General features: G+C 46.1%; 2 protein-coding genes across 5 annotated transcripts; one reads left to right on the forward strand and one right to left on the reverse strand.

The window, feature by feature from the left end:
- The first annotated feature begins 1,409 nt into the window (after positions 1–1,409).
- On the forward strand, positions 1,410–6,936 carry DAO (D-amino acid oxidase). 2 transcript variants are annotated; one of them, XM_065739276.1, is made up of 10 exons: positions 1,410–1,626; positions 2,201–2,315; positions 2,486–2,562; positions 2,825–2,890; positions 3,130–3,184; positions 3,535–3,639; positions 3,718–3,800; positions 4,566–4,683; positions 4,843–5,017; positions 5,712–6,936. In XM_065739276.1, the coding sequence occupies exons 1-10, from the start codon at positions 1,442–1,444 to the stop codon at positions 5,897–5,899; spliced, it is 1,167 nt and encodes a 388-aa protein (XP_065595348.1). In that variant the 5' UTR covers positions 1,410–1,441; the 3' UTR covers positions 5,900–6,936. The 2 variants fall into 2 exon arrangements, with proteins under 2 accessions (XP_065595348.1, XP_065595349.1); XM_065739277.1 differs by having other exon boundaries at positions 4,843–4,941.
- A 1,896-nt stretch (positions 6,937–8,832) lies between these two features.
- SVOP (SV2 related protein) lies at positions 8,833–26,575 on the reverse strand. Of its 3 annotated transcripts, none has more exons than XM_065739273.1 (16): positions 26,411–26,575; positions 23,446–23,606; positions 22,374–22,459; positions 21,976–22,074; positions 21,326–21,397; positions 20,674–20,798; positions 18,399–18,462; positions 17,060–17,185; positions 16,516–16,644; positions 15,246–15,319; positions 14,840–14,916; positions 13,729–13,836; positions 12,183–12,294; positions 11,537–11,618; positions 11,223–11,312; positions 8,833–10,744 (listed from the first exon to the last, which is right to left on the reverse strand). In XM_065739273.1, the coding sequence occupies exons 1-16, from the start codon at positions 26,443–26,445 to the stop codon at positions 10,538–10,540; spliced, it is 1,647 nt and encodes a 548-aa protein (XP_065595345.1). In that variant the 5' UTR covers positions 26,446–26,575; the 3' UTR covers positions 8,833–10,537. The 3 variants fall into 3 exon arrangements, with proteins under 3 accessions (XP_065595345.1, XP_065595346.1, XP_065595347.1); XM_065739274.1 differs by lacking the exon at positions 26,411–26,575 and adding an exon at positions 24,666–24,837 and having other exon boundaries at positions 23,446–23,673; XM_065739275.1 differs by lacking the exons at positions 22,374–22,459; positions 26,411–26,575 and having other exon boundaries at positions 23,446–23,569.
- Between the last annotated feature and the right edge of the window lie 31 nt (positions 26,576–26,606).

A 26,606-nucleotide genomic window follows, 5' to 3' on the forward strand; every position in this document is an offset into this window, starting at 1 on the left:
GTCACCCCGAGGAGCTGTGGGTGCCCCCATCTATGGGCGTGCCCAAGGTGGGCCTGGTGTTGTTCAGTGTGGGGGGGATCACTGCTCCCTGCAGCTCCCTGAAGGGAGATTTTATTGAGGGGGGGGGGATCACTGCTCCCAGCTGATGACTATAGGAGATAAAGTGATGGCCTCACATTGAGCCTGGGGAGGGTTGGGTTGGGTATTAGGAACAATTCCTTCTCAGAAGGAGCAGTGATGCATTGGCACAGCTGCCCAGTGGGGTCACCATCCCCAGAGGTGTTGCAGGAATGTGGAGATATCTCACTGAGGGATGTGGTTAGTGGGCATGGTGGGGGAGGGGGTTGGGGTTAGACTTTGGTGGTCTTAGTGGTCTCTTCTGAACCTTAATGATTCTGTGGTTCTATGCAAAGTGTCTCATGGTAGAGTAGACCTAGATGGGTTTTAAGGCCCCTTCCAACTCCAACCATCCCACGGTTCCTTGATTCTATGAAAAAAACAGTTGGCTGCTGCATCCACATGACCTAGCCACCCCAAGGAGGTGCCATAGGGATGAAAGGGCATCTGTAGAGCCTCCATTTCCAGGTACAACATCAAGAAACTGCATTATAACTGTGCTGAAGAATGTGTGAGGGGTCAGTGGTGCCAAAAGCAATAGGCGAGCAAGTAATAGGGTAATTAGTTTAAGAGGCTTTGCTGATTATATGTAAAGCCTTTAATAATTTAGGCCTTCAAATAACTTTTTTTTTTTACCTTTGTCTCAGCAGAGTGCCTGCCTGCCCCCACCTTTCCCCTGCCTCCTCTGAGACTGAATCCCTGCTGCTGAGGACTTTGACATGGACCTCAGTGACCCTATGGGCTTCCAGAGGATGGACCATAGGGCACCAGGGACTCCACCTCCTATGTCCAAAGCAAAGACTTTGACCCCACTGCCCAGCACAGAGTGTGACTGCAAGCCCTGGGTGCTCAGACCTTGGACTGTAGGGCTGCAAACAAGCTGTGCTGCACCAGAGACTCTGCTGAAGCCTCCGAAACCCACAGAGGCTGCCTGGAGCACTCTTGCAGGTAGGTTGGTGGAAGGTTGTGTTTCTGTTATTAATTGTCCAGCTGAAGGCTCGCTGGGCAGATGAACGCCTCCTCAGCTTGTCCTAAGGGCTGCATTTGGCAGAGGCAGCCCTGATTTCTGCTGGCCGTGACCTGTGAGTGGCAGCAGATGAGAAGCAGCATGGCTCTGTCCTGCTGCCCATCGTCCCCGTGGCTCACCCTACAGCCCAAGTTGATGTCAGTCCTGCTGCAAGCTGAGCAGTGCCGCAGGGGTGCCATGCTTCACCAAAAAGACTGGTGCAGAATTTATAGTCCTGTCCCAGACCAGGTCTGGCATGCTTCTGGCCAGATGATCCCTTCTTCCAGGCCTTTGTCTCAGCACGCAGAGCCCCGAGCCATGCGTGTCGCTGTCATCGGGGCCGGAGTCATCGGGCTGTCCACTGCCCTGTGCATCCACGAGCGTTTCCACGCGGGGCTGCAGCTGGAGGTCTACGCCGACCGCTTCACGCCGCACACCACCAGCGATGGGGCTGCGGGCCTGTGGCAGCCCTACGTGAGTGACCACGGCAACCTGCAGGAGACGTGAGTGGCAGGTCCTCCGTGGTCCCTTCCCACACGAGCCATAGTGTGATAAGTGGGCGGGTTGGGGGCTGACCTGCTGGAATGAGCTCTGTGGAGAATGACGTGGGTGTCTTGGTTGAACTTGAGCCTGCGGTGTGTGCTTTTAGCCATGAAGGACAGTGGTACCCTGGGGTGTGCCACACTGAGCAGCAGGGTGAGGGAGGGTCTTCCTTCTGCTCTGCCCTGGGGAGGCCACATCTGGAGCACTGGGACCACTGAGTTCCCTATCTATGTCAAGCTGGGGAGCCACTGGAGAGAGTCCAGTGGGGGCTGCAAAGATGGTTAGGGCCTGGAGTATCTCCTGATGGGAAAAAGCTGAGACCCCTGGGGCTGTTCAGCCTGGAGAAGAGAAGGCTGAGAGGGGACTGAACAATATCTATAGAGAGGACAGCTGACCTCTGGATGATTTCCAGGGGTCCCTTCCAACCCCTACAGGTCTGTGATTATGTGGTTCTCTGAAGCATCCATCCCTGCTCACTGCAGTTGCTCACCAGCTGAGGGGCTGGCAGCTGGTGCTGCTGTTTTTTCCACGCAGGCTGTGGAACAAGGAGACCTTTGAGCACCTCCTGGGGTACCTCAGCTCGCCAGAAGCGAAGGAAATGGGACTGTTCCTGATTTCTGGATACAACCTGTTTAAGCAGCCTGTACCGGTAAAGAGCAGGGCATAGGAGGGCAGGAAGGGCTCCAGCTCTGGGCAGTGGGCAGGTTTGAGTTTCTGGGCTGGAGCTGGGGAGCAGGGATGTCTCTGTCACTCCTGTCCCTGCAGGATCACACTCGATTACAGCCATTTGAGTGACATTGGACCTCTTCCCCTTTGCAGGATCCATCTTGGAAGAACATTGTCCTTGGCTTCAGGAATTTGACACTGAAAGAGCTTGAACTCTTCCCTGGCTACAGGTACTTTTTCCAAGAGTTTCTAGGTTCCCTCACAGTCACTTCCCTTAAGAGAAGTAGGAATCACCTCAGAGAAAAAAAGCAGTAAGGATGCACAGAAACCATTCTAGCTCCCTCTCTCATATACCACTGAACTTGGGGAAGATCAGCTATGCAGTAAATGGGCAAAAATAAAGCCCTGGCTGCACCCTTGCATGGGGCAGGGTGCAACCACCCTTGGGCAGCTGTTGTGGTCCTCACCACTTTCTGTCCTCGTGTCTTTCAGCTACGGCTGGTTCAACACGGCGCTGATGCTGGAGTGCAGGAGCTATTTGCCTTGGCTCACCAATAGGTGAGCACTGAGCCCTGCTGCTGCTCTTCCCTGGTTGACCTGGAGGGCTCAGCAGGGCTCTGGGCCATCTGGGAAATGAGCTAATTGTGGCTGGAGAGTATTTAAAAACTGCTGAGAAGACCGTGGATGTCTACTACAAGGAGCAACAAGCTGTACCTACTCTGTGCATCAATTACAGGCATTAATTTGAATGGTACATTGGCTTTTATTTCTGGTAACAGAAGAACTTGCTCTTCTAGGCTAGCACAGAGAGGCGTGAAGTTCTTCCACAGGAAGGTGGAGTCCTTCGAGGAGGTGAGCTGGGGATGTGGGAGCATGAGGCTGGAATTTCTGCTGCAGAAGGTGCTGTGGGGCCATCCCTCCCTGAAGCACCCTGCTCCAACAGAACTTAGGGCTGGTGGGGTGCCGGGATGCAGTCAGGCATCAGCAGCATGCCTTTGCTGTAAGCTGCAAACACTTTCCTTGCCTGTACACATGGGAGCCGTGCTGAGGAAGCTATGCCCTGGGTCTGGCCCTTCTGTTTTATTCATTCCCAGAGTGCTGGACCAAATGCTTGGCTTTGTGTTGATGCAGGAATCTCGTGCTCCCCAGGGTGACATCGCTGTCTGCATGCTGCTCACTGCTCCACCTCTGTCTTTCCGTAGATGTTTTCCCAGGGAATTGATGTTATCATAAACTGCACTGGGATCCGTGCTGGGGAGCTGCAGCCAGACCCAGCTCTGCAGCCTGCCCGCGGGCAGGTCATCAAGGTGAGGCTGCAGCCTGCCCTGTGTGCATCCTGTGTCCTGGCTGTCACCTGCTGTCACCCTCCTGCCTTCTTCCCCCAGGTTCTGGCCCCATGGGTGAAGCACTTCATTATCACTCATGACATGGAGTCAGGGATCTACAGTTCACCCTACGTCATACCGGGGTAGGTAGCAGCGAGGTGTTAGCACTGCTGTGCACTCAGCACCAACCCCAGTCTGATTCCTGCTGGCATCTGCACACAAGCTCTGCATTCCCTGCCCCTGTCTCTTTCTGGGGAGCAGAGCCCAGCTTCCAGCACTCCTCCAGCACCTTCTTCCCTCTCGGAGCTTTCATATTGATGCTGAGATGGCAGCAGATGCATGTACCCAGGGAGCTAAGCAGCAGGGTAAATAAATCCATGTCTGCTGTGCATCTTGCCTGTGTCCCCCTGGGAGCAGCCATCCACCGTGCCTTGGCAGTGGAGGGGTTTTTTAAGCTTTAAGCTTTATGCTGCATTTCAGGCACTTCCTGTTGTGCTGATATCTCAGGATTAGGCAAGAAGCCACAATGTAAATAGGAACTTTGAATGCTCACAGCTCCCAAGTGAAGTGCTCCAAGCGATCTCTTATCACAGTCCCGACTCCACAGCAATTCCTCTCTCTGTGTGTTTATTTTTGCTGGCTGTGCCATAGCTGGGCACAGGCTGGCTCTGAGGGCAGGGCATGGTGGGAATCCCTGCCAGGAGCATTCCATTCCCTCACCCTGTTTGATAGGAGATGAAAACAGCCCTTTGCTTTGCCAAGGCCTTTTGGGTGCTGATAGTGTTTCATGAGCAGACACTCAGGCACCACTCTCCTGCTTGGCTCACGAGGTGCCTCGGGCAGGAGCGTGCTGCAGGCTGGGGGGCATGGCAGGGACCCTGGGGACCATTCCTTTGCTCTTGGTGCAGGAGTGAACTCACAGTTTTGGGAGGCATATACCAGCAAGGCAACTGGAATGAAGAGAACAGTACCCAGGACCACAAATCCATCTGGGAGAGGTGCTGCAAGCTGCTGCCCACGCTGCAGGTGGGTGAGCCCCAGGTCAGCAGCGCGTGGTGACCGCCTTCAGCAAACCCCGAGAGCCGGGAAGGTTTCTGTGCACCCCCTCATTGCTTTCTGGTGTGGTTGGTGGGAGGATTTTGGCTTCTGTCGAGCAATGCTGGGCTGATGGGCTTCTGATTTCAGAAAGCAGAGATTGTGCAGGAGTGGAGCGGGCTGAGACCAGCGCGGCCCAGCGTCCGCCTGGAGCGCGAGAGCATCGGCCACGGCCGCTCAAGGACAGAGGTACTGTGCTCATTAACTCTGGTGCTAATTGGGTGCTGGTGGCTACAGACTTGGCTGCATCTCCCCTCTCCTAGTGGTAAATCCTTGATTCTGTTTCAGCCCGGATCAGAGATAAGTGTCAGAAACATGGTGATGGATTTTATGGGGAGAGTGTTCTTGCTGGAGGAGAACTTGCAGCTGGAGCTTTGTCCTTCATGGACAGATTAAAATTCTGAGGCAGCAAGCCCTGCTGGCCCTGCCTCTATCTCTTAAAAGAGAAAGGAGTTGGGAATGGCAGCAGCTGCAGCCCGTGGAGCCTCAGCACAGCACTGTCCACGCAGGAGCGCATCACTCCTCAGCACTTCAGCCTGAAGCTCAGCTGCAGCCCTGCAGAGGGAACTGTGGTTTGAGTGTGTGCCTCTGTGCAGCTTTTTAGAAAAGATTAAAGCTCCAAAGGGGATGGTGACTGCAAAATGTAATTAAGTGTAATGAAAATAGATTCAATTTTTAGCTGGAAGGACTTGGAAAAGGGCTCAGTGTATTTAAGCAAAGCCCAGAACATGGTTTAAAGCAAGGCTGTGTTTGACTCGCTCTATAGATCACCGTGTGCCTTTATCAGCACATCATATCTGCACTGCCTTGACACGAGGAGCGGTGCAGCCATCGAGCTCAGCAGCAAGTCGGGCTCCAGACAAAGCAAAGCAGTTTTCCTTGTCAGGAGCAAACCCTGTGTGCTCTGAGGAGCAGGGTGGTGAGTGCTGCCACGTTCTGACTCCCTCTCTCCCCAGCAGGTCATACACAACTACGGCCACGGTGGCTTTGGGATCACCATCCACTGGGGCTGTGCCATGGCTGCAGCCCAGCTGCTCGGGAGCATCCTGCAGGAGAGGCAGTCCCAGTCCCACCTGTGAGTTGCCTGCTCAGCTGGGATTATTGTGATAGCAGTAGCTTAGAAACCACAGCAAAAAGATGCAAGTAACAGCAGTGCACGTGGGCTGTTGACACTCCTGCCAGCTTCACTGCTGCTTCCTCCTGTCTCGTTTTCGTGTTGCTGTCAGTTCTGCTGCTGCCATTTGCCAGACGGCTGAATTTCCTCCTCTGTGGCCTCGTGCAACCTACCCAAAGGAAGTGCTTTAAAACATGGACTAATTATCTGTGACAAAGTGCACTTCTGGCCCAGGGATCAGTCTGCAAAGGGCAGGTGGAGTTCAGTTGAAGCCTTGGCAGTCCTGCAGTTCATCTGCACACTGGGACAGGATCTGAAAGCGAGCTGGTGCCATGCAAGGTCTCCACTGGCTGCTCAGACACCCGGCGTGTAATTGGATTTGTGAGCTCCCCACAGGAGACAAAAGCTCCTTAGTAGGAAGAAGCTCCCAGGGAAGTGACAACAGCCCCACAAGCACATGCTCCACTTACAATTGCTTTTCTTACTCTCGTGCCAGGACAAAGCACAGGTCTTCAGCACCTGGTTAGTGTATCTGGCAGCAGACAGCAGTGGTTACCTAAAATGGGCTTTCCAAGTGATGTTTTTAGTAAGAAAAGCAACATGTTCCAGCTCTGTGTGCTTGCCAGATCCTATATATAGCACAGTGCATATGCCAAATAGCTGTTGTCGTCCCTAAAACTCCCACGGGCACTTTGGTTTCTCCTTTTCCTCGGCTGTGAGCTGTGGCTGGAGGCAGCCCCGGGGCTGTGAGGATTGGAGGCAGGGACAGCCCCCAGGAGGGAGGAGCAGGAGGTGGTCGGTGTCACTTCCAGGGGCCCCAGGCACTGTTCTGGAGGTGAGCTTTGGCCTTTTGCTCCGTGCCATGTGCCTTTCCTGCTCTAAAGATTTCACAAACAGAAAGGTGCTGTGAGGTCAAGAAGCATCAGCCTCAGATCCAAAGTGCTGTACCAAATGAGCACATGAGCTCAGTGTCTGCCCTTGCTCAAAGGGCACCGTAAGGGACAGAGTTTCTCAGAGGTGTGGCTCTGTCCCCTTTCCTTCCTCTCCACCTTTTGCATCCTCTGCTGTGACACCTGCAGTGCCACCACGTGGGAATAGGAACCCCCGTCCTGTCCAGTCTGTCTGCCAAAGGGTTCGCTGTGTGTGCACAATAAAGATCAAAGCCAGCTGCCTTGTGTGCGATGCTTTCTTCTTCAGAGCAGCACAGATAGGGCTTCACACACTGCCCTGATGGAGACGTTCCAGCAGATGATCCCTTCTCTCAGTGTTTAATGCTGTGTTTTTCCTGGACGTTTCCTCCTGCAGAAGGAAGAGCTGTCATTTCACTTTCAGAGTAGACAAGCCAAGCTGAAACAGCGCAGTGTGAAGCGGTGTGGGTGTCTGCACGGGGCTGCCAATAGCCCCCAGGCTGCTGAGAGCTCACGGAGCTGTGTGACCAATGTCTGACCATCCAACGAACCCCACGGGGGTTTACTCACCTTTTACTGAAAAGAAAACCCTATTTATTTGTTGAACATAAAATATCTAGTGCGGAATCAAACGATCCAACGTCGGGAACAGAGGAACAGAGGGAGTATTTTACAACGAGCTCCACATACACAAAGGTTTTGAAACGTTAAAACGTACCCAGCTTAGAAACTGTACATTCAAACACAGGAAAACATTCAGTGTTCTTTCAGCAAGCACCAACACGAGCTCATTTCATCACAGCACACGTGGAGAATTTCTCCCACAACAGCTTTGCACATCGGACTCTGAACCCCACGTCTCCTCACTGCTTCCAGTGCACCAGCTCTGTTGGTTCCCTCGTCAGTGAGGATCACCCAGCAGTGGGCAAAGCCATCTCTGGGAGCTTCCTGCGTCCAGCAGCAGTGCCAAGGTGTGGTGTGGGGTTATCTGTGGGCCGCTGTTCCTCTGCTTTTACAGTGGGCTCTGTGACAGTGTCCTTCTGTTCTTCATAATGTGTCAGGAGATGCATTCTCAGTGGCAGAATTCGTAGAGTAGAAAGCAAAAAATGCCTTCATTTTTTATTTATTTGTTTGTTTTAATACTGTAGATGTCACAGGTTAAAAGTGACCTACTCAGCAGCATCTGAAGGCTCTGTGTTACCTGTAAGTCTTTACCTGGGTGATATTTTGTTTGAAGTTTACCAGATATCTGTACTTTCCCAAACCCTCTGAACACACATTTTGAAGGCCATTGCAATGCCATTGAATAGTGGCTCAAAAAATAACAAAGTGCCACGTGGACATGAACACTGGAAAAGCAGAACTGTAATGAAAAGGCTTTCGGCACCAAACCAAGGTAGCAGCCAGGCTGTGAGCTGGCTTTCATCTGTCCACGGATTTCATGCACTTGATATCTGCCCTGACCAATGAGGTGGGCTCACACCCAGCTGGTTTCTCCTATGGGCACTCCAGCTGTGGGGTGCAGAAGGAACTGTGAGCATCCAGGAGGTGCTTCCTTCCTCATCCATCCCTCACCCGTCCGAGGGAAACGAGTCAGTGCATCTCTGAGGCAGCACTGAGCTGTACAGTACACTGGGGAAAATTATCCAACTGATAAAAGGTGCTGAAAACAAATGGTTTGCACTGACTGTCAGCTCCGTGAGAGCCATGGCTGTTTTCTGAGGGCTGACTGGAACTTGAGCTTGCTGGAGACCGAGCTCACAGGATACAGACACAGCAGAGACAAAGATCAGAGATAACCAGACCCACACGAAGCAACAGCCACTGGAACACACAGCGTGTTCCTACATCATCCACCATACCTACAGCAGGATCCCCCTGTGAGCTGAGCTGCATTTCTGTATACCCACAAAAAGGAAAGCACTGCTTACACTGACTGCTCCCAGAGTCCCTCACTGGAGCCACCATCAGAAAGTGTCTGCTCACTGCTTTCTGGTGCCCTGTCGAACTTTTCTCAGCAGAAGATAAACTCGGAATATCAACAAACTCTTTGGCCTTTTTTAATCAGTCTGAGTTTCTCCACTTTCTTTCTGATCTTCCTTCAGTGCAATAAAACAGCCCAACACGTCTTGGAGCATTACACTGCACTACAGTGCTGCAGATCCCTAAGTGAAAGGTGAACCCCAACGGTGTTCACTTGTATTGCACCCAGAAACAGACTCAGTGACCTGTTATCACCCCACAGAAAAGAGGCGTGGGCCCCAGAATACTTAAAATACTCTGCTGTGCAAGATGTGTTGCCCACTTACCTATGTTTCTGTGAGACAACAGACCACACGTACTAGGAAAACGTATTGCTTTCCTGCAGCCTGGTGGTGAGCATCCAGTCCATCTCATTCTGTTTGGTCGTGTGTCCCATAGTGTGGAATTCAGAAAACAAACTGAGCCGTGGATAAGACAGGTCTCAGTTTCTGTTTGCATTTCCTTGCTGCATATTCACAGACTCTGAATTCTGGCTCCCTGCAGAGACAGATTTCTGACAAACAAGACAAACTTATCCTCACCTGAACTCTGTTACGTCCTCCAACAAGAGCAGGATCACCAGCCTCCACAGGCTGGCTACGTCTGAAGGAGCAAAGTTCCTCTTCTCAGGAAGGCTGTGGTTTGGCCCTTCCCAGGAGCTTTGTTTCTGCCATGATCCCAGCCACATCCCTTTGCCATCAGCTCGCGTTGCAGTCGATGTGCAATCTGCAGCTTCTGAGTGCAGTCCAGCTGTCGGGAGACCAACTTCTGCTGGGAGACACTTGGCAGAGGCTGCACCCAAACTGTTCCACGAAGCTGTTCAGACTGAAGCTTCTTCACCAGAGCCTCTGGCTGCACCACTGCAGGAACACACTTAGGCAAACTGAGCAGAAACAGAGCTGGACCCATGCAGAAAACCACAGCGTGCATCTCCACACACAAAGAGACACCAGCACAGCTGAAGCAGTCTTCACCAAGCAACAGAGTGCTCAATGTTCCTGGCAATGGTAGAAAAGTCAAATTCCGCTCCAAACCATCAAGATTTTCAGAGTACGTACATTTCTCACAGGAGATTCCATCTCTGAAGCAAATACCACTCCTCACTGACTCAAACTACCTGCCTCGAGTGGGAGAAACATTCAGGAAATGGATTCCAAGCAATCTCACTCACAGTGCCTGTGAAATCTCAAGGAGCAGAACCCACGAGCGAGGGAACTAGAAAGCATCGGTCGGTTTGCTGTTACTGCATTGTTGTTGTCGACGGATAAAAAGTGCAAGGCAGGCATCTAATTCATAAAACCTATCTTGTAGTGTATGGAATCCACCGTGTGCTATGCCATGTACACAATAAATATTAATCTTCTGTTTTTAGGCATCAAGAGTACATGATTTTAATTACAGCTTATACCGAGTGGCGTTCAGTTAGCTATTTGCTTGACACGGGACATTTTAAGCTGAATAGCTGACCATGCAAGCACAACAGGCTTAAGGAAAACCCCTCCTGCTAAATTTCAAACAACATCTGGATCAAATCCCTTTCAGTATGGACGTAAAGTTTTTATGTGTGTGAGCAAAGAGCAGCAGTGACACAATTTACGTAGGTTCAACCCAAAAGTTCCTGCAGTTTGACACGTGACATTGGCAGTGACAGTATGGTCTGCTTTCTATGTTTCTGAGTTGGCCTTTTGTGGAACATGTCTTGCTCGTTTCATCCATCCCTTCAGCAGGATTTCACATCTCATCATTCCTGTGACCCAGAGTTAGATCTGGTGACTCCTGGGGAGTGAGATCCTTTCCCAACCATCTCCTGTCCCCATTCTCTGTGGCTGGACTCCTGTAAGCCACGACCCTTTGTTTCAATGGGCAAAAAGAAGGAAGCTACAGCAGCCAGCAGGCAACATCCACTGTAAACTGCCAGTGTTAAATAGACTGAAGATTCCAACATCACCTGCAGAAAATACAAAGTAGTACCACTGAGCCTTATCACAAGAAAGAAATGCAAACACTAATATAGCAGGGGGTGTTTTAGAGCTGCATACTTTTTTATTCCTCAAAAGCTACACATTCACACATTTTCTACTTAGCCTCCTGCAGTGCAACCATTCCTGACACAGGCTTCTCAGTCCTGTCCCTGCAGAGCCTGGCTCTCCCAGCCTCCCTGCCCAGCATTCCACGTGTGCTTCAGCTTCATAGCCCCTAGGGCTTGAGGTCTCAAAAGAAAAGTGGCACTGGGCTACCCACAGAAACCTGTTAGGCCCTCACAGCCCCCATCTCCAGGTGGGTGTTTTCCAAGGAGCCCTCATGTCCACCCAGCAGCCTGCTCTGTGGTTACTCATCTCCCATCCTAAGGCCTCTAGAATAAGAGGTACGTCCACAGATGAGCCTGAACTCTCCCAGGCTGTCAGTACTGGGAGAAAGGATTTCACCTGTGCAATGAAGGGTGTTATGAGGGCTCCCACTCTGGCCATTCCACTGCACGTTCCTAGGCCCAAAGCACGTGTGGCTGTTGGGTAAACCTGTGAAGAAAGCAGCAGCCCATGAACTCGAGTGAGCAGCTCCAATCCAACCTCCTTAATCAATGGAAATCAATAAGTGGCACTGCAGCAAATTCTGTTAGACAGCAATGAGATCATGAACTCGTGTCTGAGGTTAGGTCCACTGTGATGAGGTCATAAAAATGACTTTCCCACCATGTTCTCACTCCCCTTAAATAGTCTCATTACAAAACCAACCTCCTTACCTCCGGAGTGTAAACATAAGCAGCCTGAAATCCTCCTGAAATAAAAGCTCTTGCAATGAAGAGCAGCACAGTAAGAACATTTCTGTGAGAATAAAAAGGAGAGCAGTGTTTGGGATTGTTCTGTACAATCTGTTTGTTTAACTTGGAGGCATGTGCAATAAAAAAATGCTAACTTTGTTACAACTATTTCTCTTGGTTTTTTTTTGTAATGAACCCTTCTTATTTTTTCTGGACCCTTAATACAATAACAGTGCCAAACAATCTGTGTTCCTGAATTGCATCAGTTTTCTGGGGGCATTCATTCTAACTGACAGCTGTGGCCTGCTGAAATAAACAGCCAGTGCCTAAGCTTATCTAGATAAGAAAAACATATCCCATGTTAAGAATGGTGCTAACAAAAAAAGTGGTACACACAGGAAGGAAATCAGACTGCAGCTTGTCTGTTTAAAATACACAAACCTACATACCAACTGATATTTGTAAGGTTTCTTATTACACAGTTTCTGTGCCATGCCTGAATTGGTTTAAATTCAGAGAGCTCTCCACTGGCTACTTTGCATTTCCTTGTTCTTCATCCCTGAGAAACAAACATTGTCTCCTGCCACAGTTAAGAGAGAACATGGCTTCACTACTCTGTTTTACTTACCTTCCAACACAGAGAAACAGCAGCAGGCTGCAAAATGAGAAGATAAAAAAGGACAAGGCCATGGTTTTCTTGCGGCCTATCCGATCAATAATCCACAGTGTTACTAACACACCTGCAGAAGGAGACAAGTACACTGTTGGGAACTAAGCACAGCTGGAGGCTGCATCAGCTGCCTTTGAACATAGGCTGTGTTATTTAGATTCGATGATCTGTTCCCAAAGTACTTTGCTGGCAGAGGAATCAAGCAGAGGAGTGGGGTAGTCTGGTTTAATTACTGTTACCACGTGCAAAAAATCCCACTCTGTGTCTCAGTTTGTGAGTTTTGCTCCGTATTCACAGCAGTGCATGTGCCTGCACACTCACTCAAGGGGACACACAGATGAGCAACCAACTCTGACATCTGCTGAATACGGATTACTGCAGTGGTTACCAACCTGAGTGCTGAAAATGCCTGTCTTATATGTCTAACTGGAATGTCTCCTGTTCAGCTTCCAGTCATTGTCCCCTACTCATCTCTCCACTGCTTGGAACCTAATATTTTCTTTCCATTAAGTTTTTTTACATGCTGCCATCAAAGCACTTCTCACCTGCTCTTTGATAAAAGAAATCAAGCTCTGTAAGTCTCACCTTCTTAAGTATTCTCCCCTCTGCATTTTTTTCCAGATCCCTTTAAAAGCAGAGTGAGGGGATTATGCAAGCACCAGTGTTGCCAGTGTCACCCTCAGAGGCATCCCAATTAGTATCTCTTCCATCCTGTCTTAGTATGTCTCAGGACCAAGCCAGTCTGTTCAGCTATGACATCAGTCCAGGACTACATACTGTCTTCTGTCCACTTATGTCCTTCCCAGAATGACTTTTATATAGAACAGCACTCTTTTTAGGTGGGGACCATGCACATTTGCTACAGACTCATATCTTTTCACCTATTAAATGGCTTCTCTATGAATGTTTGTCCCTGGAACTACAACATAGAGCAGTGAAAATATCCCCACCACTGCCTCACTGTGTTATTTCAAACAGATTAGTACTGAGAGATCATCTTTTACATCTGAAGAAATAGTAGCTATTAAACACTATCTGGAATATCCTGTGTAAGACAGTTCATTGAAATTCATTTTAAACTGATAGAAAATCATGGCTGTGCTGGACAGAGTGTTATGGAGCAAGACCTTCATTGATTCACTGTGTCCAGGATCCTTTTAAAATAGTTCTGGATAGTCATTTATGGATAACAGTTCAAGTGATTCTGCCCCTTTTATTTAATCATTACTCTTCCTCTGAATGCCTAATACGTTTCTTGGAACGGATCCATAGTAAGACAGGCCATTATAGGTTCACAAAGCAATTACTAGTGATTTTATCTGTGGTGATGACACAGACAGTGAAGAGAGCTACAACTGCTGTGTGTACTGTGTGTATTAAACAGTTCAAGCAAGGAGCCCCACTGCTTCTGGAAATACAGTGGCATTAGGCCAGACAGGAGAGTCCATTCCAACTACACTGAGCTATTGGCAGTATAAAACTGGTGCTTTTTATTGCCACTTACCTGGGAATTCTGACAGAGTTGTCCAGAGCAGATCAGTGTAGTCTTCCTCTGTCAGATACTCACAGGTCAGGCTGCACTTTGCTTTAACTTCTTTTCTTCTATTGGAAACTGTAGGATTAAAAAAAAAAAGCAAAACAATATATTTTAAGTAATCCCTTCTCTGCTCATCTTCCTTTGCTCCTGCTAAAGGAACCATTCTTACTGCTGAAAATAAAAGAGGGGATGTGAACCAAAGAAATGCTGCTGCACAGCAAGTGTGTTCAGACCAGAAGATGCAGCTGGAACTGAACACTTCGTGGTCTTATTTGTGGCAGGACTTCTTACAGGTGCAACCAGAATGAAAACTTGCACCTGAATATCAGCTGCACAGGCTTAGTGATTTTCCAGCACAGGGCTTATGACAATGAGCAGAATTAACATTTGTAACACAGGTTTCTCCCTACATCAATTGGGATATTAACCCTTCATCTGAACTTTGAGAAGACAAAATAATTCCAAGTTTTTGTGGGGAAAAAAAAAAGTGCTTTTAAGGACAGCACTGTTGTGCAAGCTCTGGTTCTGTGTCTCAGTGCTACCCATCCCTTCCTATAATTTTCAAAGTACCAGACAGTTTTGACTAATCACATATGTTCTGAATAAAATCATGCCTCCCCTGGGGAATCAAACTTTTTAAGCCTCTTCTTGATGCAGGCAAAGCTTTTTATTTATTTATTTTTTTAACACAAAATCCTGCAACAGAAAGGGTGTTGATTTCCCAGCATTATCTTTTATCTCCTCAGGTCTTCACATCTTGAGAACCTGGGAGCTCCACAGGAGCAGCAGTTATCTCTGTCTCAGAACCAATTAGGCCTGTCAAGTCATCACTCTTTTCTCAAGAGGAACAGATACATTTTCTGAAAGCTCTCCTTTGAAGGTTGTCTTTCTGTTTTCCATTTTGGGCTCAGAGACACTGCAGGACCTCTCTGCATTGTGTGGGAAACAAGGCACTGCCTGTCAATAGTGTTCAATAAAATGCAGATGCCTTAAAATTCAGGCTGGCACACCAATTGCTGAAAGTCATCAAATAAAACATATTCCTTTATTTAAAAGGAAGGGATGGACTAGTACTCACTGCTGCAGACATCTCCTGCTTGGAAGAATTCTGTAGTTAATAAAACTAACCCATAGTAAGAAAAAGCATTGGAAAACCTGCGAGGGAGAAAAGAAGAGAGGAAATTTCAGCTGACACTTATGGTAAACAACATGAACCACAACTGAACTCACTGTGAGAGGACTTCCACTAAGTGCTACCTCAAAGCTATTTCCTAACAGCAGCTAGAAAAGGAAAGGGCAATCAGACCAAGAATTCCAGTGACTGGGTGGTTTAATAAATTACAAATCAATACAGTCTGTGCTTTTTTTTTTTTTTTTTTTTTTTTTTGAGAAGGAAGTTGCTGTATTTTAGTGATACTGTTAATTACCTCAATCAAAAACCATTAGAAATGTGCTGGCCCTGAGCCATCTCTATTTTCTCTTACCATATAAACCAGAGTAACAACGTGGTCCATCTAAAAGGGGGTGTAAAAAGGTCCCTCATTTTTCCTCGGTCTTCCTGTCGAAAACAAATGTAAGACAGAAATCAGGGTACTCACAGCTCCCAGACTGGAGGATGTACAGTGGCAAGCAGTAACAACATACAGAATGATGTAGTAGGACACGTTTGAACTCAGGGCTCTTTGGTTTGGAGGAGCCACAGCGAAGCTGGAATCCAAGTAAATAATTCCTCTGCCATGTGGAATTCTCTAGGAGCACATTATCAAAACAGTTCATGCACAGGGCACAGAATTGCTTCATGAGGAAGGTGAGAATCTGTCTGAGTAAGGAGGAGCTGGAAAGTGGAATAGCAGAACTTTGCCAATGCAGAGCTAGCATATGGTTCATGTGGCCTGCAGTCAGCACTGCTAAATTCACACAGACCATCGAGACCCAGGGCAAGTGCCAAGGAACAAGCAGCCCTGCAGCAAGCAGACCCCTTTTCAATAGAGTGTTTCTAAAACAGAGTGGCAGGCTCAGCCTATAAACCTGTGGTTACGGAAAAGTGCTTTCCCACCCCACCCTGAAAACAGAATCTTCCAAAAGTTGCAGAGCGTTCCTGCACGGCTCATCATAATTACCCTGACTGAACCAAGTATTTGTGAAAGGCACAAGAGCTCCAGACCTCACCCATCAGAGCTGTAGAAAATGAAACCTGTATCTCCAAGCAGTAAAACCATTGCTAAAAAGCTCTTGCTTAGCTCTACGATTTTGCTGCTGTTCAAACCTACAGCAGTTGCCTCTGCTGCTCCTGCTTGCAACTTCTTTTCCTACAAAAGTCTGCCGTGTGTTCTGTGAATGCAGAGCCAGTTTATATGTTGACAGGAGTGCTGAAAAGTTGGCCATGTAACACTAAAGTGAAAAGAAATCCAATTCATGCAGTAGCATACAGTTCAGAAGTAACAACCTAGATTGCTCCATGCAATAGGACTGAACTGGGGCTTGTAGATTCCCAGCTCCACAAAATCAGGATTAAATTGAAGAGATGCAGCTACAGGGTCTGATTCCACCTCGTCCCATGAGTTCAGATCTGGGAGGTGTGCTATTCTTTAGAAGTTGGGTCTTTCTCACTGTGGTTTGGGCATATGTGATCTTATCTCATTTTTTGTTAGTTTTTGAGACATTAAAATTAACACTGGTTACATAAATCCCTATGACTACAGTACAGCTTCTCTGTTTTCCCAAGTGATTAATGTGTCAGTTACCCATACATACCTGTCTGGAAATAATTAGCTTTCCTAAAGGCATTGGAGCTCCATTTTCTGTTGCTATCCTCTTTAAAGTGGCAATTGCTTTTTCTTGATTTCCAGATAACACATCATACCTTGCACTTTCTGGCAGCCACTAAGGGAGCAAAGCAGATCACACGCACAGCGATGTCAAAAACACAACAACAAACTGCAGACTTTATTAGTGAGCTTACAGTGGGAAATCTCCTCGACCCCAGCAGACTACTAACACAAGACAGGATCACAGAACCCGTCTTGAACAAATCAGAAAACCTCCTTTGTGTCAAATGTCAAGTTCCTCTTCTAGGTGTTGAGAAACTGCACAGCAGCATTTTTTGCCATGAAGTCAGACCCCCAGCCCAAATCCTTCTGCAGTCTCATTTCCATTCTCGTGAAACACTGAGCATTTTTTCATGATCTTGACATTACTGTTTCTCAGTGGGGAAGGCAAAGCATCCCGGGCAGATAACAAGATGCTCCAAGCATTCCAAAATCTGCATTTTTAAACACATGCTTAAGAGAATACCTACAAAACATAGGACAGCAAAGAGCAGAAGTGGGAGGGCAGAAAGGATGAGAAGCCATCGCCAGCCAAGAGTGGGCATCACCAGCACTGCCAGGAGGACTTCAAACACTGTTCCAATAGCCCAAAAGACCTGCCAAAGGGAGAAGAAACAGTCACAAATGAGAATGCTATTAAGGGTCCTTTGAAACATCCAAAACTGTGCTCTATAGGGACAGCTGGAGAGGGAAATGCCAGTGACGTTTCAAATGTGCACCACTGCATGGAAACAAATCTAGATATGTTATGGGGATCTGTGTACGTGTTGCAGAAGCTCAGCTCTGAAAACCTAACTTCACCTTTCTTTTGACACCCATGTTTAACCAGAGGTAGCTTCTTATAAGGAACAGACTCATTACATTCTGCTTCTTAAGCAAGATGGCTATTAACATCTTTGTCTGGGTATGGTACCCACCTAATGCCGTGAGATTTATCACATTTGTCTTCCTTTGCAAAACCAAGCTAGCAAAGCCACAGAGTTTATCCTGTAAGTGAAAGAAGGAATTGATACCTTCCTAGGAAATAAAGGAGCTGGCACCCTGTTGCATATCCTAGCCATGCAGGATTATTCTCTTTTGGATTGTGAATCTGTAAAAGGACTAATCTTCTTTTCCCTGACAGCTCGCTATTTAATGCTCAGAATGTATTTCTAACCCAGTACTGCTCTGAGGTAGCCAAACTGTGGCAGAACAAAAATGACACAGAAGGGAGTGATTCATCTGCTGAACTCTATTTACAAAAGATTAAGCAGCCAAAACTAGGGCTAGCCAGCAGTTATCTTAGAAAACTGTGTACTTGAGAAGGTGTTTCAATGCAGTGAGGTTTTCCATGAGGATGCTCCTTCCAAATGGACTGCTTCAGACAAGTAACAGCACTGCTCTCTGCTTAACTGACTTTCACTGGCACCCTCCAGTTCAAGGGCTGCAGATATTGCCTTAAAGTATTCATAAGGCAAAATTCCTCTCTGTGTGACTTCGATACATTTGGATTGAACCTGGAGAGCTGAATTTAGCCCTGTGCTTACTGTACAGTCAGCTCTTCATTATCCATTACTGAGCTGTACATCAATTTCACTGCAGCATTAGGTCACACTCAGAGGGCTTTCTGCATGCTGCCTCCAGAAGTGCTGGCTACATGGCACTGCCCTGGGACCACTGGGCTCTGTGCTGGAGAGCTCCACACTAACTTGGACCATCAAGAACTGACTGCTGCCATGTGTGACACTGCTCATCAGTAAGACTGAATGGTTGTAAGCAACAGCAGGATGTGTCCCCCTGTGGACCAGCACGCATAGCTACCCCACTCACCTCTATTAATAAAATGCATTTTGCTCTGGCTTTCATTGGAAGGAATTCAGCATATAAGGTTACCCTGTAAGGGTGAACATTGAGAAAAACATCACGTTAGCACACTGAGAGATGTCAGACACGATGCCTATCTTCTATGAAAATAAAACCCACAGCAGCAACAAAACCCTCCCTAGTCTTTAGAGCCAGCCATACCGTGCACACTGGTTCAGTCATGGTTTGCTACATCAAAACAGTCTTTTAGTTCATCACTGCAAGAGAGGGCAGAATTTGCTCTGCTCGTGTTGCTTATCATGGTTAGCTAAATGTAACAGTTCTTGCTGTGTATGTTCTCATAACACTGCTTTGGACTGGGACAGGCACGGTCCCTGCATTTTCAATGTGGTCCATCAGCAGCCAGTGCAAGCTCTTGCTAAATAATTTCTTATTTACACCTGGCTCAGAGAACATCACACTGGCCTACCCTGCCAGGTTTCAGTTTTCTAAGACATAAATATTGCTATGATCTGATTGTGCTTTTGATCTAAAATAATTTCCATTCTTTTACAGTGGAAAATCAAAATAACTTTGCAGAGTTGCCATTTCATGATGGTACCAATGGTACAGCTTCTGTGTGAGCAGTTCCTGAGGATGGAACCACAGGGCCAGCAGCCAGCCAAGGCTCTCTTGTCTTTTTCAGTCTGCTAAGACTCTTGGCTCCTACTCCCTTTGCATTCCACTGGCTCATTCTCATCTTTGAAAGAATACAATATCTTTGTAAGGCTGGATGTTGAAACTGTGAATGGACAATCATACTCATGGTTACATACTATCTCACCGGAGATTTCAAGAGGCCATAGTTGCAGCTCCAACACATGCAGAGGTAAAGGTACATCTGCTACAGTTAGTTAATTTATTACTGCTATTTTTCATGCTAGATATATATTAATTCTTTTTGTCAGGCATCGCTGTTACAGTTGGAGCAAGAAACAGACTGTGCAGCAATGGAATCCACTCTGAGCACTGTGACCAGCTCCTCTTTGTCTCTCATTAAGTCATGCAGCCCTTATGCTTTATCCACCTCTCTGTAAAGTGGTATTAGCTGAGCTGTAACTGCTCCACTGGGGCTCTGGGGAACATCATTAATACGAGTTTGCAGTACGAGGCATTATTAACTCTGATGCTTTGTCTTTGTTGCTCTCCTGCCTCATTCCAGTTGTGCTCAGTTGGAACTGCATGGCAGAAAATGCCTCACTGCTGCTCGACACACAGCAGGATAAGGACTTTCCAATTTTACATGCATGTTATGCTTTTGTGCAGCTTCTGACTGGGAGCAGCTGAGCAGAGAAAAGAAGATTAATAAAACTGTGAAGCTCCATCTCAGCGCTGCATCTTTTATCTGGGAATGGCAATAGAAAAGACAGGATATTGACTTGCCTTGTGAAGAAATCTATAAGCCATCAATCAAAGTTAGGGTCTGATTACTCTGAAATAGCACCTCCACAGGGCAAAATATCAATTATTAATAAAGATAAAAGACTATGTGGATAAAGACTAGATATACTCATCCCTTTCCATTTATAATTAAATCCAAGAACAGATTCATCTATTAAAGTGGAAAATGTAGAGATCGTTCTCTTCGGAATGGAATGATACAGAAATAGAGAAATATCCTGACACTACCTTCATATTAGAGATGTGTCTGAGCCATGAAGATACCTGAACTGCTCCGGGTTTGGGCTACTGATTTTGAAACTCCAACTCAGGATCAGATGTGAAAGTTCAGGCCATGATTAAACAACATTTTGGAGCTTTACAAAGCAGCAGTAGTCAAGCTTCACTCCACCTCTAACTGCTAGTGTTTAGGTCACCATCTATCTTGCAAAAACTCCATGTCATCCCTTATTGACTACTCCCAGCACAATTTGTTATTGCAGTGTTTGGGCACAGCTACAGAATGTTGTCTGTTGCACTTCATCCACTGCTAGGTGGGCTATTTGGGCCTCTCCTTTTCACCTGAGGGAGTGAGAGGAGCTTAATAGGACTCAAGGCATATAAAATATTATATTTAGGTACCCAGCTTTTTCACATAGAAGTCATTGTAAATCTGACTCACCACAGTGATCTATTAGATATCTTCAAAGCCTTATCAGAATTTAATATATTAGCTCCAAAATACTAAGAGAAAAAGTGGGCTCAGGACAACTCAACTGAGGAAAGTCTTCAATCTGACACAAGCATTTAAAAAAAAATAACACAAAGAAGATAGAAAAGAGACTTGTGAATATTTACTTACGACTGAGGCACTCCTCCAATCCCAAAGCCCACCAGGCCCCTCAGCACCAAGATCCAGCTATATATCGGTGCAAAACCACTGAGGATCCCATAATAGAGAGTCCATAACACACTAATCTTTAGCCCCTGTATTTAACAAACAAGCAAGGAAAAAATAAAATCTCTGCTGTAACACAAATAAACAACATGTAGACTAGAGCTTCAGAGCCAGAAAGTCCAAATGCTGCTTCTGTAAGTGCAACAGCTAAAGGTTTCCTAAAGGCTGGTCACAGGTGGCACAGGTGGAACCAGGACAGTTACATCATGTCACAGTAGGCAATGAATTTATGAACCCATTCACAAACTGAGCACAAAACTCCTCAGTTTGTACAAGGATTTGTTGTATCACACCCAGAATTTCACAGAGGCTTTCACAACAACAACAAAACACTTCAATTTGTAACGCCACCAGGCTCTTTTTTTTCTCACTTCTTATTTCCTGATTTACTCTCCCAAACTTCTGCCTTTTTATTTCATGGGAAGTTACTTCTGGCTCTGTTTAATTCTGCTTAACTCTTCATGAATATGAGCTATGACTTCTGTGAACATCACTCACTAAAATAAGCACACTGCTGCAATTCTTCCATACATTCCAGAAGGAGCTGAGCACTTACTGTTTTTCTCCCATACTGATCTGAAATGTTTCCCCAGAGGGTGGAGCTGGACATCATTCCCACAAACACCACCTAGGAAACATCAGAAAAAAGTCTTCCCCTTAACAACAAGACAAGTAAAAATTCCCATATGACAGCAAAGAAATACAATTTCAAATGACACTTGAAAACTTCAGCACTAACAACAGACCACAATTTCCAGGTGTTATGGGTCTAGTTCCTCTGCAGTAGAGACTATTAAAGGCAATTATTCATACAGTGAGATTATCCAAAATGCACTCCAGCCCAGCTTCATGTCATTGACATGAAAGGGAGTTTGTTGTTGCCCAGGAATTGGGGTGAGTTTCAGCAGACTCTCTGTGAATCTCTGTGAGGCTACTTGCCTCCAGGAAAGAATGAAATCTTGCCCAATTAAGGTAATGGCAATTAATCTGAGTCGGTTCATATATGTTCCTGGAAATAATGTGAAAGTTTGAAGCTAAAACTCCCCATTTCTCACTGAGTTTCCCTTCTTCAAGCTCTGGCTTTTAAAAGAGGCAATTTGCAAAGGCCACGGACAGATTTAACTGTGGAATATAGAACATAATGTCTGAATAACAGTGAGTGGAAAAACCTCACAGAACACAGGAGCTGTCAGTTATTTTTCCTACCGATGTGAGCAATGCAACCTGCCAGCTTGGTAATCGCCACTCACAATGAAGCTGAGGAGCTAGGATACTTAAAATCATCATTTCCATAGCATCTGCCATCTAGAAAGGTAAAAAAGAAACAAAAATAAAGATCTGTAGGAATAGGATTGTACCCTTTCCATGTGAAACAAGTATTTTAAGTGGAGAATCAGCAACAGAGAAATCAATCAGGTATTCTTTACCTCCACACAACGAGTTTGACTCCAGCTGTCACTCTAGAATTTCAGGTAGAACTGTTCCTTCATTGCACAATTATCTGTTTAGAGATTTTTGGTCTACAGAGAACGGCTACCTGATTTGAAACCACTGAGGTTCTGTAACGGGTGGTCATGCAATTCATCTTGATAACAATTACTTGCCCATGCTAATCCTGTAATAACAGAGAGCTTCCACTGGAACTTTCCAAATCCAATGGCTTCCACCGCATCTTCCACCATGAAAGTATCTAGAAAGAAAACAATTCCAGTGCAGAAGTGTACTCCTTTCCTAGTGAGATGCATCTCTTGATGCACTGTTTTTTGTCAGTGCAATAATTATTAACTGAGTAATCTGCTTAGATTTAAAGTAACTAGCAGAGAGCTGCTTTGCTTTGATACAATTCCTGCCCAAGAAAATCTCCATGTTTTTCAGGAATTGCCTTAAAGCCAAGACAATTATAAATATTCATAAAATATTTTCTTGACAAAGAAATAAATCAGTAGCACCAATGACTTCAGTGCATACTGAGCCTGCTATTCCTGGGAGTGACTCCACCAGCCACTGACTTACAACTTCCTTTGGTGAGAAGTATATATAACAGCACACAGCAATACTCTACAAGGGATGGAAAGTGCAGAAGAATACTTTATTGAACTGAGAGTCAAACTGTAATTTGAATGAGGAATTTGCCCAAGGCATCTACATCTTAATACAGTTCTGTTAAAAATGCTAGGGGTTCTTGTTTCCTACACATTTTCATGACCTCACTATTTTGTGCCATCTGAAAAAGCTGTGATATCTCAAATTCCTTTGCTTAAACAGAAATTGAGAAATACAGCCAAAATATTTCTTGATCTTCCAGTTGCTTAGAATGGTTTAAGTCTCAAAGTTTTAACACTTCCAGCACTTTGTGCTCAGCCTTGAAGGTGAGCCAGTTCCAGTAAACCTGGTGACCATTTAGGAGTACTGATCAGCTTTAAAGGAAAGTTAGCCAAACTTTCCAAAAGATATAGGTGCTGACAACTGGACACCTCATGAAATCAAACACATAAAGAAATCCTTCGGGGACGGGGTAACTAAATCACCATTTTCAGGTGTAACCAAATTTGTCTGTGCTACTGATTTCTTTTTTGATCTGGGGATCCCTAACTTCCTCAAACCCAGTGCACTTATCCTGGCTGAAATGAAGAGGCCATATCTTTTTTCTTGAAGGGAAACAAGAAACCTACTCACCATCAGTTGGGTTGGCAAATTCTTTTGGCACTGCAGCTCCATCCTCCAGCTCAATAGCCTCTAGCTCTGTCCGAACACCCTCAATCTGAATTTCATGTTCTCCTGAAATGGCATCCTCCTCTGACCTTGAACTTTCCCCAGTGCGGCGAAACTTGACCACCCTAGGAATAGAGAAAGGAGGATTCATGCTTTCAGTGGATGTCTTGTAGGTTGCTGGGTTTGGTTAGTCTTGGAAAGCTATTTGGTCGAAGAGGTGACGGGCTAATCTCTGCAGCAAGGCCACGGAGAGAACAAGACATAACAAGAGAACTTTGCTAAACTGATCCAACATTCCTGCCTTGGTTGAGTGATTTTGTGCAGGGCTTCACAGGTGGAGGAGGTCCACCTCCCATCATTTAACTTCCATGTGACAAAGCAAAGATTTTGAGGCAGGCCTAACACAGCTCGTGTAACACATCCCTCAGTCCTCCTTCGGTCCACCAGCAACATCAGTGAAACTTTTCACCTTGGTAGACAACAATTTCTTGGACTTCAGTGAAGCATTTTTTTTTGTTGGAAATAGGTAGATTATTCTTGCTGCTACCCCTTTGACTTGCAGAACTTGTGCACTTTAATTCTATGATAAAGATGAGCAGAAAGTCCCTTGAACTTCAGCTAAATCCTTTAGTCTAGAGGTTGCCAAAACTAAACTAACAGCATCCTTGCCAGCTGCAGCTGTGGCAAACAGAGAGGCATGTATGACGTTTCTAAAAGTGATCTGAAAGACTTTATGTGTTTGGCAATCTTATTTTCTCTTGAAAGTGCTGATGGTGCAATCCATATGAGTATAAGGGCAGAATGCCAGGCCATCTACACAGCTCCTGTAAATGGCTTTTGGTCCATCAGTAAATAAGATGATGGAAGAATTAAAATCTCAGTCTCTCAGGGGTTAGTCTACAACTGAAAGAGCCCTGGCCACAACGAGCCATCCAGCCCTGCTCGGGATTTCTCTGGGGTAGAACCATAAAGTGGAGGGATCCAAAACACTTTTTAGTTTTGCAGTCCAGGCACATAATATCACTGACCACATCCCAGCTGGGGAATTGCACGTGTCACTATTGATATTCTGGCAGCAGTCTGGAGAGGGAGAGAGGTAAAGTCATCATTCTGTGAGGCTGCCACACACAGGCAGTTGATTTGCAGGCTGGTGAGATGTTTTGGGGCTGGTTTTTTTGGTTCACATAAGCAGGACAATTTGAGATATGCATGGGGTAAATAGTTATTGTAATACTTGGGTTAAAAGATATAATCCTCATACAACATCTTAGAACACAGTGACACTGCATGCCTGTGAGATATTTATTTTGATTACAAAGAGCAATTAAGAGGAAAATGCCATTCACGCTGTACTTCCAAAAGCTCCACAAGCAACTGATTTAACCACATAGAAAGCAAACCTCTAGATTTGCAACTTTTTTGGTCATAAAAACAAAAGAGGACTATTGCCATAATTTCAGTAGCCCCAAAGCCTGAAGCAAAACCCACTGAAGGATTTCAGGAGCTATGAAGTGCCACTGCTCCACGGGGTTTGACTGAATATCATTCATATAACCTATACTGATAACTAGTCCATGTTTTAGTGCACTACAAGACACGTTTTTTATAAAAGACAAACCCTTCTAATGGAAAAAACCACAGAGCCCATGAATGACTTCTGTTTCATGCTGTGTAGTGGAAGGAGGCTTTTGGAACTCACCATTTTGGAGGTCCAGGTGCTACACAAAGCTACACCAATTATCCAAAAATCATAAACTCTTCAATAGCAATCCACCTAGAGAGCTCACATTCTTCACCACGAAGAATTAAAGAACATGATTTTCACTTAAGGACATATGAAGCAAATTGGCACAAATGAGGAACAACACACAGTGCTATTGACAGTACCATGCTTGCAAAATTCACCTCCGGGAGATGCATTTGGTTGCAAGATCCAACGGGATTGAATAAGTCTAATTATACCTGCACTGAAAAGTACTTTAAAACATTTTTCTGTGCTTCTTTTTTTTTTTTTTTTTTTGTGGTTTTTTTTTTTCTTTTTTAAATAAAGAGATTGGGAAAAATGACCTAAATCACTTCTCGTGATTTTTACTTCTAAGGTGACTGTGACTGAGCTGAGCACTTGAAAATACCCGGAGCTCACGTCCATTTCCTCAACTTATTAGAAATGTTACTGGACAGTTTGCTCCGTTTAAATGTTAATGGGCTCATTATCATTTAAAATCAACTTTAAGCATTTATTCCCTGCCTTGCAGAGTGAATGATTTACAAGTAGGAAAAACGTTTTGAACCACGTGATAATGGAGCATTAGGAGAAACGCATTTATTTGCAAAGACAACATCTTGCTTTCACGAAAAGGAAAGAAAATCTTGCTGTTAAGGCACTTTTATCCCCTTTTTGCACAGACCTAACAGCCACATCCCAGCAGCAAGGAGTTTGCCATAAACAACAGCATTCCCCCTGTGCAGCAGTGTGTGCTTCTCTGCAACATACAACACTGCAAACACAGCTTTGCAAAAAAAGGTTGTGCTCTGCAATCGGCTCACGGCACCGAGCAGGAAGCTGAGGAAGATGCCCTCCCTAGCACAACGTTATTTACAGATGCAATCCACCTTGCAAACGCAGCAGTAGTATTCCCTCTCAGAACATTTTTTATTGCATCGCCGCGGTTTTGTTTCACCCCTCCTTATTTCTACCACCATCAAGTTCATGCAGGAATAAAAACGCAGTGGATTTATGTAACATCCGAATCCCTGCGTGCCCCCAGGATGCTGAACCCATGCAGCTGCACAAGGAAAATGGCCTGCCTCCCAGGGCCTGAGACACTTCCTAAAAAACAATTCCCTTAAAAATCGCCAGGATGTACAGCATCCCTGCAGCCCGATGAGAAATCCTGCGCATCTTTGCTCCCCTACCGGTGCTACTTACGGCAGCTGTCTCAGCTGGAATAAATCATCCTCCATTGCCAGGCTGCGTCTGAAGGAGCTGCTCTCATCGCTCTCGCATGGCGGGGATGGATGCGGCTGTAGGAAAACGGGCACGGGTGGATGGACAGCTCCGGTGGTCGCAGGCACCGAGCGGCCCGGGCACGGTGCGGCAGCGCACGGCTCAGCACGGCACGGCA

Source organism: Cyrtonyx montezumae, unplaced genomic scaffold (genome assembly GCF_038088225.1).
Source record: "Cyrtonyx montezumae isolate F1298 unplaced genomic scaffold, pur_monq_1.0 scaffold_23, whole genome shotgun sequence".
Lineage (NCBI taxonomy): Eukaryota > Metazoa > Chordata > Aves > Galliformes > Odontophoridae > Cyrtonyx > Cyrtonyx montezumae.

What these genes read in the sequence shown, in the direction of transcription:
- DAO (XM_065739276.1), top strand. Translation starts at nt 1,442, where the DNA reads ATGCGTGTCGCTGTCATCGGGGCCGGAGTCATCGGGCTGTCCACTGCC. An exon ending in GAACTCTTCCCTGGCTACAG is followed by an intron (nt 2,563 to 2,824) that starts GTACTTTTTCCA and finishes CGTGTCTTTCAG; the next exon opens with CTACGGCTGGTTCAACACGG. An exon ending in TCACCCTACGTCATACCGGG is followed by an intron (nt 3,801 to 4,565) that starts GTAGGTAGCAGC and finishes CTCTTGGTGCAG; the next exon opens with GAGTGAACTCACAGTTTTGG.
- SVOP (XM_065739273.1), bottom strand. Translation starts at nt 26,445, where the DNA reads ATGGAGGATGATTTATTCCAGCTGAGACAGCTGCC. An exon ending in ATCAGTATGGGAGAAAAACA is followed by an intron (nt 20,799 to 21,325) that starts GTAAGTGCTCAG and finishes TGTTAAATACAG; the next exon opens with GGGCTAAAGATTAGTGTGTT. An exon ending in AGCAGGAGATGTCTGCAGCA is followed by an intron (nt 13,837 to 14,839) that starts GTGAGTACTAGT and finishes TTAATCCTACAG; the next exon opens with TTTCCAATAGAAGAAAAGAA.